Raw genomic sequence first — 17,253 nt, 5'->3', positions numbered from 1 at the left:
CTACTGAATATGATAAGTTACTTACCTGTATCAATGTTCAAACTGATAGACTCAAAATTCTTATAAGTGTACTGTATTTACATAATTCCATCCCGTACTTTAACAATGTCAATGTGTTTTTTTATTCATTTAATTTTTTTTAATCAATGATGTCTATAAAGAAGCCAGAGTACACAAAGAAAAACCAATCTTCACAGGTGCCTGGCAACTGCCTCCATTGGTACATCAACCTCATGACCTAAAGGTTGAGGGCAAGTGGTAAAATGTCACTTTTACCACTTTGCTAATGCTTCTCCTTGCTCTAATATACAAATTTTATTAGCCATTAATTATCTATTCTATACTTCAATGAATGAACATATGGGGTAGATAACATTGAAATAATTTGACTGAAAATATCCACTTCTGATAAACTCATACATCCAGACTAATGATAGTATGACCAGTTCAATTGAAAACATTTCTTTCCTTCATGAAAATTGTGTGGACAATATTGTACCAGATGTTAATGAAGTGAATATATACCACTCACAACCCTTGATTGGACTCGTTGGACTAAGAAAGACAGATTAACTTGAAGAAAAAGCAAGACTGTCTAAATCAGGGCTCTGTGGCAGCCCTAACATCCTTAGATCTGGTAACAAGGACATGCCTTGCCATGAGGTATGATTCACTCTGAAAACTCTGTAAAAAGTCTTGGTACTCAAATCTCAAATGGGTTGTCAAGTTAGACAGCTAGACTAGATCGGTTCTGATTGGGGTTGTCATGGCCACTATAATGCAGGATGCTTGGACATCATTTAATTCTAGTGGTCAATATTTCATAACAAAGGTTTGCCACAGATAGAGAGCAAGACTAATCCAGGTCAGGATTGCTTTGAAAGCTTGATGCCACTGGTGTAATAGTAGGCCATCCAACTGAAAATCAAGTCAGATCAGCACCCCTATAGCCGATACCAATATTTTGGGGGGTTGTGTCTGCCACAGATTTACACCTAGAATATTGGTCAGGATTCATTTGTCAAGTCTAACCAAGGATTGTAAGTGATATAGGCTCTTCACACTGATGATCTGTTTTATACATCAAAATTAATAAAAAGTTGGGTTATTAAATGTGAACTGCAAATTGTTCACATTTTAACTCAATGTGAACATTAATGTAATATCTGCTCTTGATTAATAAACTGATTCCTAGTCTTAGGTAAGCATGAAATGTTACTTTAAATAGTTGAATCTCGGAATAAAAAACAAGTAATTTAGGCTGTAAATCAATCCAGTTATTTCTACTTTAAAGTCAACATTAAAACAAATACAAAACCATTTTGATTTTAAACATCATATTTGCCAATATACAATGCTAGATAAAAAAATCTACAATTACTTTATTAGTTTAAGAAAAAATCAATAATTTGAAAGGTAGGATTAAACTAAATTGATGAAAACAAATTGAGAAATGTATTCCTTTACTTTTTGAAGAAATCAGGGTAGGTACAATGAACGATTTGCAGCCCACATTTCTTCTGATCATGTCTGGAACAAGAGAACATAATTCATGAACTCTGGTTCCAGTTGTCTCCCTTGCATGCATACTTACTAGTCATGCTACCATTATTCTGGACGATTTCAGAGCAGCAAGTTTGAACTCTGACCCTACATAGAGAAGACAGGACAAGGGACATGAGAGGGACTCAATTTTGATTTTTTTTTATTTTTTCTTCCTTTTTCAATGCATATCATTTATGAACATTAACGTTTATTTGACAATGCCAAGTTTGTCTCTCCACTCAGATATTTTTGGAACAGCCCCTTCCCTGAAATAAAGGGAAATGATTTAATTGTGATGATGATGAGATGACCAGACTAACTGATTCAGGTGTCTGGGTTTATCCTGTAGTGGGGGGAGTAAGGAGTTGTAGGCTTGGGATTGCAGCTCAGATAGAGAAAAAAGCATGCAAAGCAGTGTCCACTGTATAGTCTTTATTTGTCATTCAGGAGGGCAGTTTTGACTGTCAAGCTGTCCTATTGCACTAGGCCCCTTCCCTGAATCAGTTCTACCAACTAGGCTTGTTTTATGGTATTTTGGATGATATGATGGACCCCTTTTTTCCGACGGCTGCTGGTAACTACAGCGCAGAGTCCTACTTACTGCCCCGCTCAATGATGGGTCATCCTTACTCCAAACTCAGAGGCAAGCGGTAACCTGTATGCAAGAAAAATACATACAATACAACTTTTAAAGGGGGAAAATAGCTTCCCCATCTAATTACATAGCAAACACACACAGATCTCATCCGCTCTCAGAAAAGCATACACTCTGTACAGTAGATATTTTATAGGATAGACAAATCAAACCGGAGCAAATCATCAACAAAGATGATACTAAGTCACCAATAATAATGTCTCCAAGTTGGGCTATCCTCTTTCTATTATTGTTAGATATGGTCAAAAATTGCATAGAACTTCAATAAAAATTGTATGTTTCATCATAAGCTACCTTGACGGACTAGCTATTTCAGGTGATGCAAAGCCAGGAATTGGTGGGTTTTGCAACAAAAAGGATCCACTCAGATAAAGAAGAGGACTAAGATCAATTATTGACTGATGTCCAATATATTAGCATTTATCATATTTGTCAATAAAATATTTAGAAATTGAAATATTAACAAAATTTCAACAGGCAAAAAAGATGTCTGGATAAAGTTCATTTATATCATAATATCGATAATTAAGTCTCCATTCTTGTAACTTTTACACTGTGTTTCCAACTTTTTAGTTGATTTTTTAACTATCATTATTAATATTAATTAATACCAGGTACAAGTATAACAGACTGAAATATGCCATATTGACATCACCTAAATAAACACAGAGTCAGACTGAAGCATTTTATCATATATAAATAGCCACAGGTCACCCGAGTTAATATTGGCATTGTTAAAAAAGACAAAAACAGACAACGCAAAATTATTGCTGGAATGTTCCCATTATAGCTACATATACCAAACAATGACACAATATGTGTAAAAAAAAAAATTGTTTTCATTTATAAATATAAATTCATCAATCAAACTCTAGGAATGAGAAATGGATATGGGTATATATATGTAATAACACATGCATATATATTTGAAAATCTGAACAGCACACATATATATTATATATCATGCAGATGGCACAGCAGAATCATGTGTTGTTGATTAACCTGTAAAAAAATTGGACATATTTATAAACAACTTCTAAACAGTATTCGACTGCATCATACAACAAAGGCTAGTCTATAGAAACATCCGATTATGTTATGGAAATGCATCAGTATATTGTGACAGGTTTATAGTACATATCAATTAATCAACATTCCTCTGGACAAAGTTAGTAAACACATTGTTGGAGACTGGGAGACAGTGACAGATCCAGACCTAGGACTATAGGAATCCAAGTCATTTAACAAGACCCAGGAATATGAAATATAGCCATCCCTACAGACCAGCCATAAGTCTGATCAAGAATTGGGACGAGGGAGAGGGAGAGAGAACTAAGGATACTATTCCTGTATGTATATAGCCATCCCTAGATCTTTCAGGATGCTGTGGGGCTCTATGAACCTTATATAGGTCTGTACTAGCTGTCCTTGGTCCAGTAATATCCTAGCCTTTCCACTATATCCTGAGATCCCATAATAAGTAGTCTCCAAAGGTACAGCACAAACCTTAAGCTTGCATGTTCCAGCTGATTAATTTGTCTTTAACTTTTGATCATTATCCCATCTATCCTTTATGTTTTTTGATATTTTATTTACTGAAACCCAGAAAGACTCCTTGATCCTTACAGAGATATAAATCATAGCCACTAGGCACTATTTTTATAACCTACCAGACACCTAGTCACCCATTCTTTCACCATGTAGTCTGGATCCACCACTATAACATGTTATATAAGGCTTGTCTTTTTATGTTATAGATTTTATCAACTAATTGTACAAATTGTTAATCCAAATTAAAGGTGATTCTATATCAAAACTAAAGAAAATAAGTTTGTTTAAAATATCATGTCTTATGTAAACAGGATTGTTACACTAGTCTTATAAACATGTGAAGTCATTATCTGAGCATATTCAGCAAATCTGCCCAAGGTTATGGAGCACACAAGTAATTTTTTATGTCTGAACATTTCAGCCTTCCATATCATATCAACACAACAAACAGATGTCATTTCAGATGGCAAAAGAAAAAAATAACATCCCCAAAATAACCAAACTTTAGAAAAATATTAAAGGGAGATAACTCATAAATCTTCAAAACAAAAAAAGATTTGATAGCAAAGTGAACAGAGCTCAAAGCAGTATACTTGGCTATTATGATCTTAAATGACACCTTATACAAGTTCAATTAAATACCGTATTTGACACAAATAAGCGCCCAGGGCGTTTATAAAAATTGGAAAAGTGCTAATAAGACGAAATTATTGCAAATCTATACAGTTTCTGGTCTTTATTTATGCCTGGGCAAAATGGGAAGGGCGCTTATTGGGACATGGGCGCTTATTGGGTTGATTACTGTAGTCATTTAAATCTAATCATAAAGTTTATCAATCAACAATAACATAGGAAAAAAACATTAGAAGAGACAAATATTTGCTGAATATTCAGAGACTGACATGTTTTAGCAGCAGCACATTAATTCGGTGTGAGATTTCCATGCAGTCTTTGGTGGATTAGTGTGGGACAAGCCCCAGTGTCTGTTAAAAAGCATATCTAACGATAGCTACAAAGCTGTACTGTAAAGCTCTGAAGCACAAAGCTTCATACATCAACACTTAAGAAGTTAATGTATCTCATATATATTGAGCATACATTCATTTAATTTGTTATCTTTTGTAAAAATTCATAATAGTGGCATTTTCTATGTAGCAGTGAAGTAAGATGTGATTATATAAGGGTGGTTTAGATGGTTTCTATATCTGTTAGTGTTATATAGTGTAGTTAGGGCAGAGTTACTAATGTTAGCAGCCGCGCAGAGCAATGGAGACCGGAGATACTGGAACTATGACAGCAACCATGTAATTTAATACACTAATTTAGAAAAATCATCATTTCTTTTGTAGAAAACAGTTTTGGGTTAACAACCAATTAATCTGTACTTGGATCAAAACCAAATTAAAACCCCTTATTATACAATCTATTTGTAACTATTTTATAATCATCATCCCGAGAAGTGTTATCAATGAAGGCAGTACAGTCATAGAAATAAAAGGGGCGGCCAGCCAATTATATAATTTGTTTGTCTTGCTTGTACTTTAATTCTTGGCTCCAGTGTGATCTTATTGCCTAATTAAGATACACCTTCTTTCTGACACCTAACCAGTGTTTTAGTGTGTTAGATACAAGCATTAGCAGTTTTAAAACACATTAGATTATCATGTACTGAATTCAATCAATTAATTATGAAATACAAATGATTTTGATAAATACAAAAAAATTGTTAATACCATACATTGTACAAATACATTTTATCCCACAAAAATATTTCTCTTGAATATTGATTCTACAACACTTGCACACAGTTAGCGAAAAAGTAAATAATGACTATGACAATGATTGGTTCACAAACACTGGGGATAATACACATATTGAATACATCTGGTATACATAGATGTACCTGTTACAATGTCAGTCCGTGAAGAGCCCCCTCCAGTATATCAATGTGTTAGGTGTGTGTAAGGTGAAAAGCTATTGTATATTCATACTTACCTAGGATATACACATAGACTTACCTCTCAAACACAACAAATTTAACATTCATATACAGATTTAACACAATTCTTAAACATAATTCAACAATGGTTTTAACAAAACTATCAATATGAACATTAGAGTGAGTTCGGGAGAGGTACATACCCATAAGGGACAGGATGCCACATCCTATCCACACTACAAAACTCAGTCCCACGGAGCCAGTACCCATCAGTACTCCTTTGGGTGAGATAAAGATCCCAGACCCTGAAAAAAGTCACAGATATACCATATATTCCAGCAGTCACAAGTATCTTAAAAACAATTCTTTCCACACACTTTTAGTAAATTGTAGCAGGTTGGACTGGGTTGATCAGCGGTGACCAGGTAACTCAGCGGTAGAACATTTGGCTAGTGTTCAGAGGTCCTAGGTTCGAATCCCGGTCTGGCCACTACATTTTGCTCCTCTCTTGTTACAAACTTGGCGCCCAACTAAATACCTACTATGGTGGTAGAATGGTCTTGTATGTCTTCGAGGGCGGAGAGTTTGAAAATGAAGGGAGGAGTTAAACGGGATTGGACAAGGTCGCTCATCAGTGACCAGGTACCTCACGATAGAGCATTCAGCTAATGTTCAGAAGTCCCATGCAGATTCGAATCCTGGTCTGGCCGCTACATTTCTCCACTCATGTTACAAAAATTTCACTCAAAAAGATGGACTGTTTAAAGATTCCAAGACATGAAATTCCATTTCCAACTAAATAGATTTTGTCTAAAGTTTTGATAAATACTTTTGTCATAATAATGGATTTCAGCTTCATATAGAAAGCAATTTCACTACATTTATCTTTCAATAACCCCAGGATTACAAGCTTCAATTAAATGTGTTGATAAACCAGAGAAAAGAAGGAAATGCATTTATCACCCTACATACCTATCATGGTCCCCACTATCAAGGCTATCCCTGATGTGAGTCCCACTCGTTTCTTTAGATTCACGTGTTGTTTCTTCACAGGAGTAGTCTCCCCTGAATTGTTGTTACCGTTGCTGCGGTATTTAAGCTTGTCTAGATCTCCATTGATGTGTCCGTTCATCATGGTTCCTGTAGGAGATTCTTCACCGTCCAAACAAGTAAAACTACTACCATTCACTGAAACATACAGAGAATACCAATGAGAATAAATCAGTGACATTTGTATCTAACTAGAGTTCACTGAGTAGTCTTTATTGTCAAGTCCATTTTACAGGAATATGCATATGTAACTTGAATGCCCTTTCTTCCCTCCTTCCTTAGTGAGAAGATTAAAAAAAAGATACATCAGATATTTTTAGAAGGACCAAAACTTGGAATATGATTAAAAAATTACCTAACATTTAAACTTCAATACAACATACAGATGTTGTGGCAATGATTATCACATTTAAAATCAGTAGAGTGATGACACAGATTCATTAAAATTCTTCACAAGAAAAGGCAAAGAAACATTCCAGCAGAGCACAGCACGTCTTTGTATAACGGAAAAAAGGCTTCAGGTATTAAAGTATTTTGGATAATTTAACACCAGTATCAAAATTCTATTAGCTATAGGCCAGGTATGTTTTGGAGTAATCTGTATAAACTTTCAATAGCTTCTGGTATTTGACTAGGTGTGTGGATGTGCTGTGTGTACATGTACACATTCTGGTATACGTCTTTGATATGACCTTGCTGTCTCACCAGTAAGCACACCATGTTTTTTACATTATCACATAACCAGGTGCTCCCCTACTGGCATCTTAACTACACATTAGGCACAAGCATTCATAGACATGGAAAGCAAAGAGTTGTCTAACTTTATTCTACAGATAACACATATCGACTAATGGACTAGTGATCAGTTCTGCTAAAGCAAATAAATAACGATGAAAATAATCCTAACTGGATTGCTTCCTTCTAAAATCATCTTAGATTACTTTAGATGAGCAGCATTTGTAAGAAAGTGCGTGGGTGTTGATGGAATCCACAATAAAACACTAGAAAAAGGTTTAGATTTGGTAGATAAGGCCTTGTAACATTAAGGAGTAGCTATTTCTTTTATAGCAAATATTTGGAATTTTGTTCCATTTCCACAGATCAGAATGAAATCTTGGCAGACTTCACAATTTAATTGTAGCTGTATTTAGATTTCAAACATTAGAATAAAAATAGCATCATTCATTTCGATGTCTGTCTGTCTGCAATAGTGAATTAATTGCTACTTTCAGGAAGAGTATATTCAGGTTCAAAAATCTTCATATTTAAATTAATTTTTGACAGCAGATATGGCCAATTTCAATTAATGAATTTATTCATTTGGTTTTTTTTAGCTATCAAAGGCTGGAAACATATATATACATAACATTACACATGCTCTTTGTGAAAAGGAAAACAATATGGAAATCACTGGCAAAAACTACGGTCTTAAATTTAAATGTCAATTCTGAAAGCAAGACAAGGAAGAGAATGAAAAAATTAAAGAGACAATTCACTCAGGCTAATTCTTTTACATAACCAAGAAGCAAACTATGGCATAAATGTATTGTTGTACATTTCTTATGAAACATATAACACAAAATATTGACAAATTCCACGTCAATGTTTAGTATTTTAATTGATACCGTTGTAATTACAAATCGTTGATCAATAAGATTAAGCAGGTACAATATGTACGCTTTACTCATACCCGAGCCAAAGTCACGAACGTTTAACAAATGAACTACATAACCACTAAGGAGGTGATGAAATGATTTTGAGGCAAGATAATTCACCTAATAAGGTAAACACACTACTGTCAGAGCGATTTGAGCAGTTCTAGACAAAAGTTGCATTACTCTACGAGCAAGGGAAAGGGTTCGGCATACAAGATGTTCGACCACAATGTGTAATGGCGGATAGCGAGCGAGTTTGAACATTTCACCACCATGAGCTTTTCTGGCACATCACAGTAAAACCGACTGATCTAATTTCCATTAGAACAGAGGTTTTTCCGATATTTGTACAAATTGTAATATTCTCTTAGACTGAATTGCCCCTTTAAGGATTTTGTGTATAATGAGAAAAAGGAATATAAGCAAAAATTATTAGATAAAAAATATCTTAAATAAAAAGTAATTATAATTGGAAACAAAAAATTTGTCACAAAGAACAGCATAGCTCAAAGACAGATAAAATCATAAGTAATACAATGGAAGAAAAAAAAATTTCTTATAAGGAAAAGTGAAAATACTATTGCAGTCGCTCACATTATGGTATTGTAATACCTCATTCTCCTCTGTCTCTTTACTGCTAGCCATTCCAGAAACATCAGAACAGAAAAACTTAGCTGGCTATGATTTAGTGATTGGCAGATGGAATTTAATCCATACTCTGCCTCAATAAACTAGAATCCTTGATAAAGTAATGATACCAATAACTCAATCAATATAGGGCCGTGTTGACCAAGGGCGAGGAAAGTGTTGTTGGTAGTGAAATTAGCAGAGCAGACATTCTCGGTTATAAATTCCTTTTCTCATCATTAATTATGTAAAAAATAGGATGAGCAGGTATGTATATATTTCCTTGTTAGGTGGTATCATTTTGACACTAACCACAGTGCCTTTCCACAACAAAAATAGAAACTCATTACCAGAAACAATTCAGTTATCATTATCGAGGGATATAAATAGATACTTTGCTACATGAAGTAGACAGAATAAATGAGGGTTGGATTTTTTGTGTTCGATTTTCTTGTAACAACTAGTATACTGGAAAAGGATTCTTAGAGGAAAGGCATCAAGCTATTGCCGACACCTCAAAACTACCTCACAAAAAGCTTCAAGCTATAGCCATTACCTCAAAACTACCTCTGATAAAAAGCATCAAGCTATAGCCATTACCTCAAAACTACCTCTGAAAGAACATGAAGCTATTGCCAGTACCTCAAAACTACCTCAGAAAAAGCATCAAGCTATTACCAGTACCTCAAAACTACCTCAGGCACACCTCAATCTAATCAATAAAACATTTGTCAGGGCTAGTTAAAGAATGTCAGACAACTTTTAAACCACTCCGCTACCACAAACCCGACTCTAGATAAAAAGAATGGAAGGAAATAAGATACTGAATAGGTTATAAGCAATGGTAAGATGCCAAACATACATTCAGCAATATAATTATACGCAATAACAAGAGCTGTTGGAGAACAGCAAAGCTCGCCTATTCAGAAGAAGTTGATGTTCAAGTATTTATTATTTAAACATGGAAATATGAGAAATTAACAGACTCAAAAACCCCCTAAAGGGCCCCAAATTGGTTGTATTATCACGTTCAGCATCCATACACATTAGGAAAATAAAATCATAAACATTTATGATGACTTAAGCTTAAACAATAGACAAAATAGAAACTTGCTCAAAAACTTTAACATGGAAATGACAAATTAACAGACTCAAAAAAAACCTAAAGGGCCCCAAATTGGTTGTATTATCACTTTCAGCATCCATACACATTAGGAAAATAAAATCATAAACATTTATGATGACTTAAGCTTAAACAATTGACGAAACAGAAACTTGCTCAAAAACTTTAACGTGAAATGGGACGCCAACGCTGACGCCGACGCCGGGGTGACAACATAAGCTCCCCCTATTCTTTGAATAGGCGAGCTAAAAATATAATTACCAAAACATTTCAATTTAGAGAACAAGCAGTGTAATTTTTATACCATATGGCTGTGTCCGTCGTGTGATCCGTGTTCATATTTAGAATCATGTACCTCAAATTAACATACAAATCTAGGTAGTATTTTTTGGATATGAAATATCAATAGCTGGAATCATTACATAGATCAGATATGAAAGCCAAATATATAACAGCAATGATACTTACGATGCCTATTGGCAAACATGTTGGTTTGAAAATGCTGATAGTCCTTATAACAGTCTTTAGTGAATTAATTCAGCATTTAGTTCCTCATTAGTAAAGACAAAGGATAGAAGACATGCTGTAATACCGCTTCCGATTGTAGGTGAGACACCAACAAGAGAACCAGCATGGTGCTCTAGTCTTTACACACATCCAAAAGGACGTCATTGATTCAACTCTAGGAGAAACTGCACGTACACCGTGCTACACTGCTACAATAGCAAATCCCTAAAAATCAATAAACCCAACACAGTGGAGAAAATATAAAGGACGCATAGAGGACATCGCTCTGGACCTGATCAGCATTGATCATCAGACGGCAATGGTAACCAGGCAGTTCCATTCATGGCGAGATGACCTCAAACTCAGGATTGAGTAATTATAGTACCAAATCTAATTCAATCCTTATTTTCAAAGAAAAACATTTATTGATTGAGTCCATTTCAAACTAAAAGATAATACTAACATTTAACTTATATAAAAATAAAATCTTGAATTTGATTTCAATTGAGCTTTTCCCAATTTGCTCAAAACAGCAGCAAATTACCATTTTTGGGACATTTTTATCTTTGAGTTATGTGTCCAGCATGTGTCCAGCTCCACATATGAGATTCTGATCCTGAATAAGCTCTTCAGCAATACTAACCAAAAAAGTATGCAAGAGGTTTAAACGTGGTCAGATTTAGGGAACATGTATTTAACAGAACCAATGAGATAACCAGAAACGGTTCATACATAATTCAGAGATAAAAGATACCAGCAAGAAGCTGAGACAGGAAGACTGACAATGTTCATTTCAGATAATATCAAAAGACATATAGAAACAATTGGTCATACTGCAATCAAACTCATGATAACAACAACAAAATACCTAAAACTTTGACCTGGCTGTAATACCAATGAAGGCCACTCTGAATTAATTTGAACTCCACTATAAACAAACATGCAAAAATTGCCCCATTTGTCAATTGGTAGGAAAATTCTACAACATGGAATACATGTAGTATAATTTTCACAATACAGCAACAGATCCCTGTAGAACTATTGTGGAATGATTTTTTAAAAGCATTGAATGTCTTTCAGTTGGCATTCATTATAGGCAAATCCAAGATGAAATGCTTCAATGCTTTTATTTACATTGGGTTACAATTTTATGTTGACATACCAAGGCATTTTACATCTGTAATGAATTATTCATTCGTTATTGTCAAGGATGGAACAGCCATTTGCACAGCTGATTTCCGTGAACGCTGGCACGACAATTGTGACGTCACAATGATAATGACCTCATAATAAGCAATTGTAAGCGATTGAAGTTCATAGTCTACCGGTATATGTGCTTGGTAAGGTTACATAGTGGGACTGCAGTGAAAATGTAAATATTGTGACATAAACTTGGATTTTGATATAATAGTAATAATACTACTATACTCACCTGTAGTTGATTATGAGTGTGGTGTTGGGTAGTCGAGTTTGCTTGATCATCATTATAATAATTTGCTTCATTTAACAGATTAATGTAATACTACCAGTTGAAAGCACTCTGCATAGAAATAACTGTAATAATATTCCATCTGATGGTAATTCAGTAATAACATTTATGATGTCCACTGATATAAGAAATTTGTAGATAGGGACTGTATGTATGATCTGTTAATTAAACAGTACTCTAAACATATATAGAAAACATTTGGAATGTCTTAGAGCAACACAACGCCTAGTATCGTAAAGCTGTCAATAAACGAGAACATACTGTTATAATACATAAACCACAACAAAAACAAACCTTGACCAATATAAACCATCTTAACCTTAATATATATACCAAGGAAGGCAAATCTTCCTTCTCCAAAACACCAATTAACAGAACAGACCTACCTAAGTTAACCATCTTATTCTCATACTAGTGATTGTACACCAGGCAACACCATACATCCTCCCCAATACACCAATAATACAACTATTTCTGGTGCAGAAAGGTCACTCATTCCTGAAAATGTCAATTGTGATATACTCAACACTGTTCTGAAATGAAGCTTGCTTTTATCTATCAAAATTTTCAATTAATTTGTATTTTGCAAAAAAAATTAATTGCATTATATTTCACAGAATAAAATCAATTATTGTATGCTTCTGTGAGGGTAGTATAATCTAATTCAAATGCACTGGCAAGTATTTGCTGAACTTTACACGCCTGACCTCTTGACATGATCAACACAAAATGTAAGTACATACATATTGTGTGTACCTTTGTAAACATTGTTTTAACACAAACATTTGGTAACCTAACGTGAAAAGTTCACTTTTTATATATCCCTTTATCCCTGTATTATTACAGAGGATAGTAGGTGATGTTTCAGTCTGTAAGTGCTTTAGAAAGAAACGTTCTATATTTACCCAGTAAGAAGGTTTACTGAAGTAACACTATTGTAAAGAAGTCTTGATAGACTTAACATTCCAACAGCTTGACTTACGTTCTGCCTTCACAACAGGTATCTTTGGTTGCTATATTGGACCACAGGCCCACACATCAAACTGTCCAGTCCTCTCCAGGATAAATCTCTTCTAGTAAAACTACATCATGCTGTCCAGTCTCAATGATCTACAGATACTGCAGTTCCTCATAACTTCACCAGGATAAATCTCTTCTAGTAAAACTATATCATGCTGTCCAGTCTCAATGATCTACAGATACTGCAGTTCCTCATAACTTCACCAGGATAAATCTCTTCTAGTAAAACTATATCATGCTGTCCAGTCTCAATGATCTACAGATACTGCAGTTCCTCATAACTTCACCAGGATAAATCTCTTCTAGTAAAACTATATCATGCTGTCCAGTCTCAATGATCTACAGATACTGCAGTTCCTCATAACTTCACCAGGATAAATCTCTTCTAGTAAAACTATATCATGCTGTCCAGTCTCAATGATCTACAGATACTGCAGTTCCTCATAACTTCACCAGGATAAATCTCTTCTAGTCAAACTACATCATGCTGTCCAGTCTCAATGATCTACAGATACTGCAGTTCCTCATAACTTCACCAGGATAAATCTCTTCTAGTCAAACTTCATCAAACTGTTCAGCCTTAATGTTTACAGACATGGCATTTGCATTACAAAAGTTTCTCATGCCTTCATCACTAAGAGTTAGTCTATTTTACTTTTAGGAAAATATTTACGTGACAAAAAACCACTTTTATTAATCTAATTTTACTACATTTACAATAGAAATTGTCCAAACCGACCCTTGTCTAATCCAGATAGCTCTCCACTACAGCATAATCATGTGGTATTTTCCTTCTTAATTTATAGTGATTAAAACCTGTATATTATCTGGCTATAATGGCCAAATATACTGGTCCCAAGGGCATCCGGTTTAGACATTGCATATTAACTTATAAAATTAAAAATATATTTAAAGGAAATGCTGATAAAAGTTTTTTTGTAAAAGGAAATGTTTTACACAAGTTTAAAATAAATTCACACATATCCCCATTAATACTGCCTGTAGTCGATTATACCTTTCCTGATAAGAAATAATTAATGATGAAGGATATATCACCTACCTCTTGGCTGTGTATTGGCTGGAGCAGATTAGGGCTGGAGTGATATATATATATAGACCCTAACTGATGACATAGTAGTCACATTTACATTAGGATGGCCTGACCCCTACCAAAGTCACCAGTCAGGGATGGCAGACCTAACCACTGTCCTCCCAACACTTGGTCCATGCAATAGCTAACATGCATTACAGGGGTAAGGTTTAAACACAGACTGAACAAACATTGACTCACTAACATACCAGATAATGTTGTGTGATCATACTCTCAGAGGATTTAAATCTAACACGCATCTCTAACTTAAAACCACAACTTTTCATGTTGATAGGACAGAGAAAATAGTAAATAACATCAAATGCAGGAAACAAAGGTAGAATATCACAACATAAAATAAATAAGCCAAAACACACCTGCAAATGTAATTAAAAACAAAAATGAATTACAGCAATCAGTTAATAACGTTCCCGGATACAAATCATTTTCAAGATATAACAAGAAATGGATATGAAAAAACAGTTGAAAAATGAACAGTAAACAATGGAGGTTTGCAATTAGGGAAATTATATATAAAACTGTTTGCTTGACTTTACGAAATGTATAGTAGTAATTGAGATATTTAATGGGAAAATTTGAAAACTTCATTTGCAAATGGGCTAAAATAGAGAGTCAGAAGCTAAAATACAGAAGAAAACAATTTACAAATTAAATCAAACAAGCACAGGGGAAAAGGACTTAAGTGCCCTCATGAAACATTTATATAGGATGAAGTCTAATCTAGCCGAGTCAATGACAGAGATAAGAGGGATTTCTACATGGAATCCCTGATGTTGGCTGAACAGATAAATTTCTCTACACATTCACTCACTGTCTGTCATAGGCAGACATCTATAAACATTTGGTCAGTTTGGGGGAAAGTGAAGCCTGAAGAACTGCACGTAGGCCTAACCTAGCTGTCACAAGGATAACCTTTGGGCCTAAACCTATCAATCACTGTAACTCAGAGGCAATGTACTATTGTACTCATACAAGTTTATCTAAATAACTACATATCAATTAAATACACTATTTTGTTTTACCATTGATTGATAAATTTAATATACATTTTGTAAAAAAAAATGATTTGACAGTTACTATGCAGTTTTGAAATTGAAGAAAAGGAAGCATAACGATGTAAGCAATGTCAGAAGAAAAACTGCAACTTCAAGATAATGTGTAATGTTTGGTTACTATATATAATTCATGAAGATAAATCACCTTGTTTTCAAATAATGATAATGTTAAGCCTTCAAGGGGACTTAAAGTAAACAAATAAATTAACCAGCACTGTCTTCACTATTAAACTATTCCACAAAATACATGTCTACTTCCAATACAAACTTGAAATACCTAATTCATTGATTACCTGTCACAAAGTTTCTTTGTTGCCTTATAAAAAGACTAGATAGTAGCTATTGCCTTGGTTACCTTATAAAAAGGACAGATAGTAGCTATTGCCTTGGTTACCTTATAAAAAGGACAGACAGTAGCTATTGCCTTGGTTACCTGACAAAAAGGACTAAATCACAGTAGCAATTGCCTTGGTTACCTTATAACAAGGACAGACAGTAGCTATTGCCTTGGTTACCTGACAAAAAGGACTATTGCCTTGGTTACCTGACAAAAAGGACTAAATAACAGTAGCTATTGCCTTGGTTACCTTATAAAAAGGACAGATAGTAGCTATTGCCTTGGTTACCTTATAAAAAGGACAGATAGTAGCTATTGCCTTGGTTACCTGACAAAAAGGACTAAATCACAGTAGCTATTGCCTTAGTTACCTTATAAAAAGGACAGACAGTAGCTATTGCCTTGGTTACCTTATAAAAAGGACAGACAGTAGCTATTGCTTTGGTTACCTGATAAAAAGGACTAAATCACAGTAGCTATTGCCTTGGTTACCTTTTAAAAAGGACAGATAGTAGTTATTGCCTTGGTTACTTGTCAAAAAGGACAGACAGTAGCTATTGCATTGGTTACCTGACAAAAAGGACTAAATCACAGTAGCTATTGCCTTGGTTACCTTATAAAAAGGACAGACAGTAGCTATTGCCTTGGTTACCTGACAAAAAGGACTAAATCACAGTAGCTATTGCCTTGGTTATCTTATAAAAAGGACAGATAGTAGCTATTGCCTTGGTTACCTTATAAAAAGGACAGGCAGTAGCTATTGCCTTGGTTATGTGACAAAAAGGACTTAATCACAGTAGCTATTGCCTTGGTTACCTGACAAATAGGACTAAATCACAGTAGCAATTACCTTTGTTACCTGACAAAAAGGACAAACAGAGAGTAGCTATTGCCTTAGTTAACTTACAAAATGGACAAACTCACAGTAACTAATACATTGTTTCCTCACCAAAAACACAAAATCACAGTAGCTATTGCCTTGCTTACCTTCCAAATGGACAAACAGAAAGTAGCTATTGCCTTGGTTACCTTACAAAAAAGTCAATATCACAATCCTATTGCCTTGGTTATCTTAAAAAAAGGACAAAATCACAATAGCTATTGCCTTGGTTACCTTACAAAAGGGACAAACTCTCAGTAGCTAAAGCTTTAGCTCCTAACAAAAAGCAAAAATTCACAGTAGCTATTGTCTTGGTTACCTAACAAAAAGGACAAAATCACAATAGCTATTGCCTTGGTTTCCCTACAAAAAGGACATACAGACAGTGGCTATTGCCTTGGTTACCTTACAAAAAAGAAACAGACAGACAGAAGTTATTGCTTTGGTTACCTTATAAAGAAGACTAACTCACAGTAGCTATTGATTGGTTACCTTACAAAAAAGACTAACTCATAGTTATCATTGGTTACCTTACAAAAAACACTAACTCATAGTAGCTATTGCCGTGGTTACCTTACAAAAAAGACTAACTCACAGTTATCATTGGTAACCTTACAAAAAAAGTCTAGCTCACAGTAGTTATATCATTGGTTACCTTACAAAGAAGACTAATTCACAGTAACTATTACCTTGGTTACCTTCCAAAAAA

At 34.6% G+C, this 17,253-nt stretch overlaps 1 protein-coding gene across 6 annotated transcripts in view; it reads right to left on the bottom strand.

Moving 5' to 3' along the window:
- Positions 1-17,253, bottom strand: part of LOC138315707 (b(0,+)-type amino acid transporter 1-like) — a 96,214-nt gene that overhangs the window by 13,491 nt on the left and 65,470 nt on the right. For 4 of the 6 annotated variants that reach the window (XM_069256932.1, XM_069256930.1, XM_069256933.1 and 1 more), the window contains exons 3-4: positions 6,663-6,878; positions 5,894-5,995 (exon numbers count right to left, since the gene is read on the bottom strand). In XM_069256932.1, coding sequence (XP_069113033.1) covers positions 5,894-5,995; positions 6,663-6,878 — 318 coding nt within the window. Of the gene's footprint in view, positions 1-5,893; positions 5,996-6,662; positions 6,879-10,613; positions 10,778-14,221; positions 14,364-17,253 lie in introns of those variants that run through there. The other 2 variants (XM_069256935.1, XM_069256934.1) reach the window with 2 other exon arrangements.

The sequence above is a fragment of the Argopecten irradians genome, chromosome 2, assembly GCF_041381155.1.
Source record: "Argopecten irradians isolate NY chromosome 2, Ai_NY, whole genome shotgun sequence".
Lineage (NCBI taxonomy): Eukaryota > Metazoa > Mollusca > Bivalvia > Pectinida > Pectinidae > Argopecten > Argopecten irradians.
The sequence above is the reverse complement of the archived record's forward strand: the minus strand, read 5'-3'. Positions and strand labels throughout refer to the sequence as shown.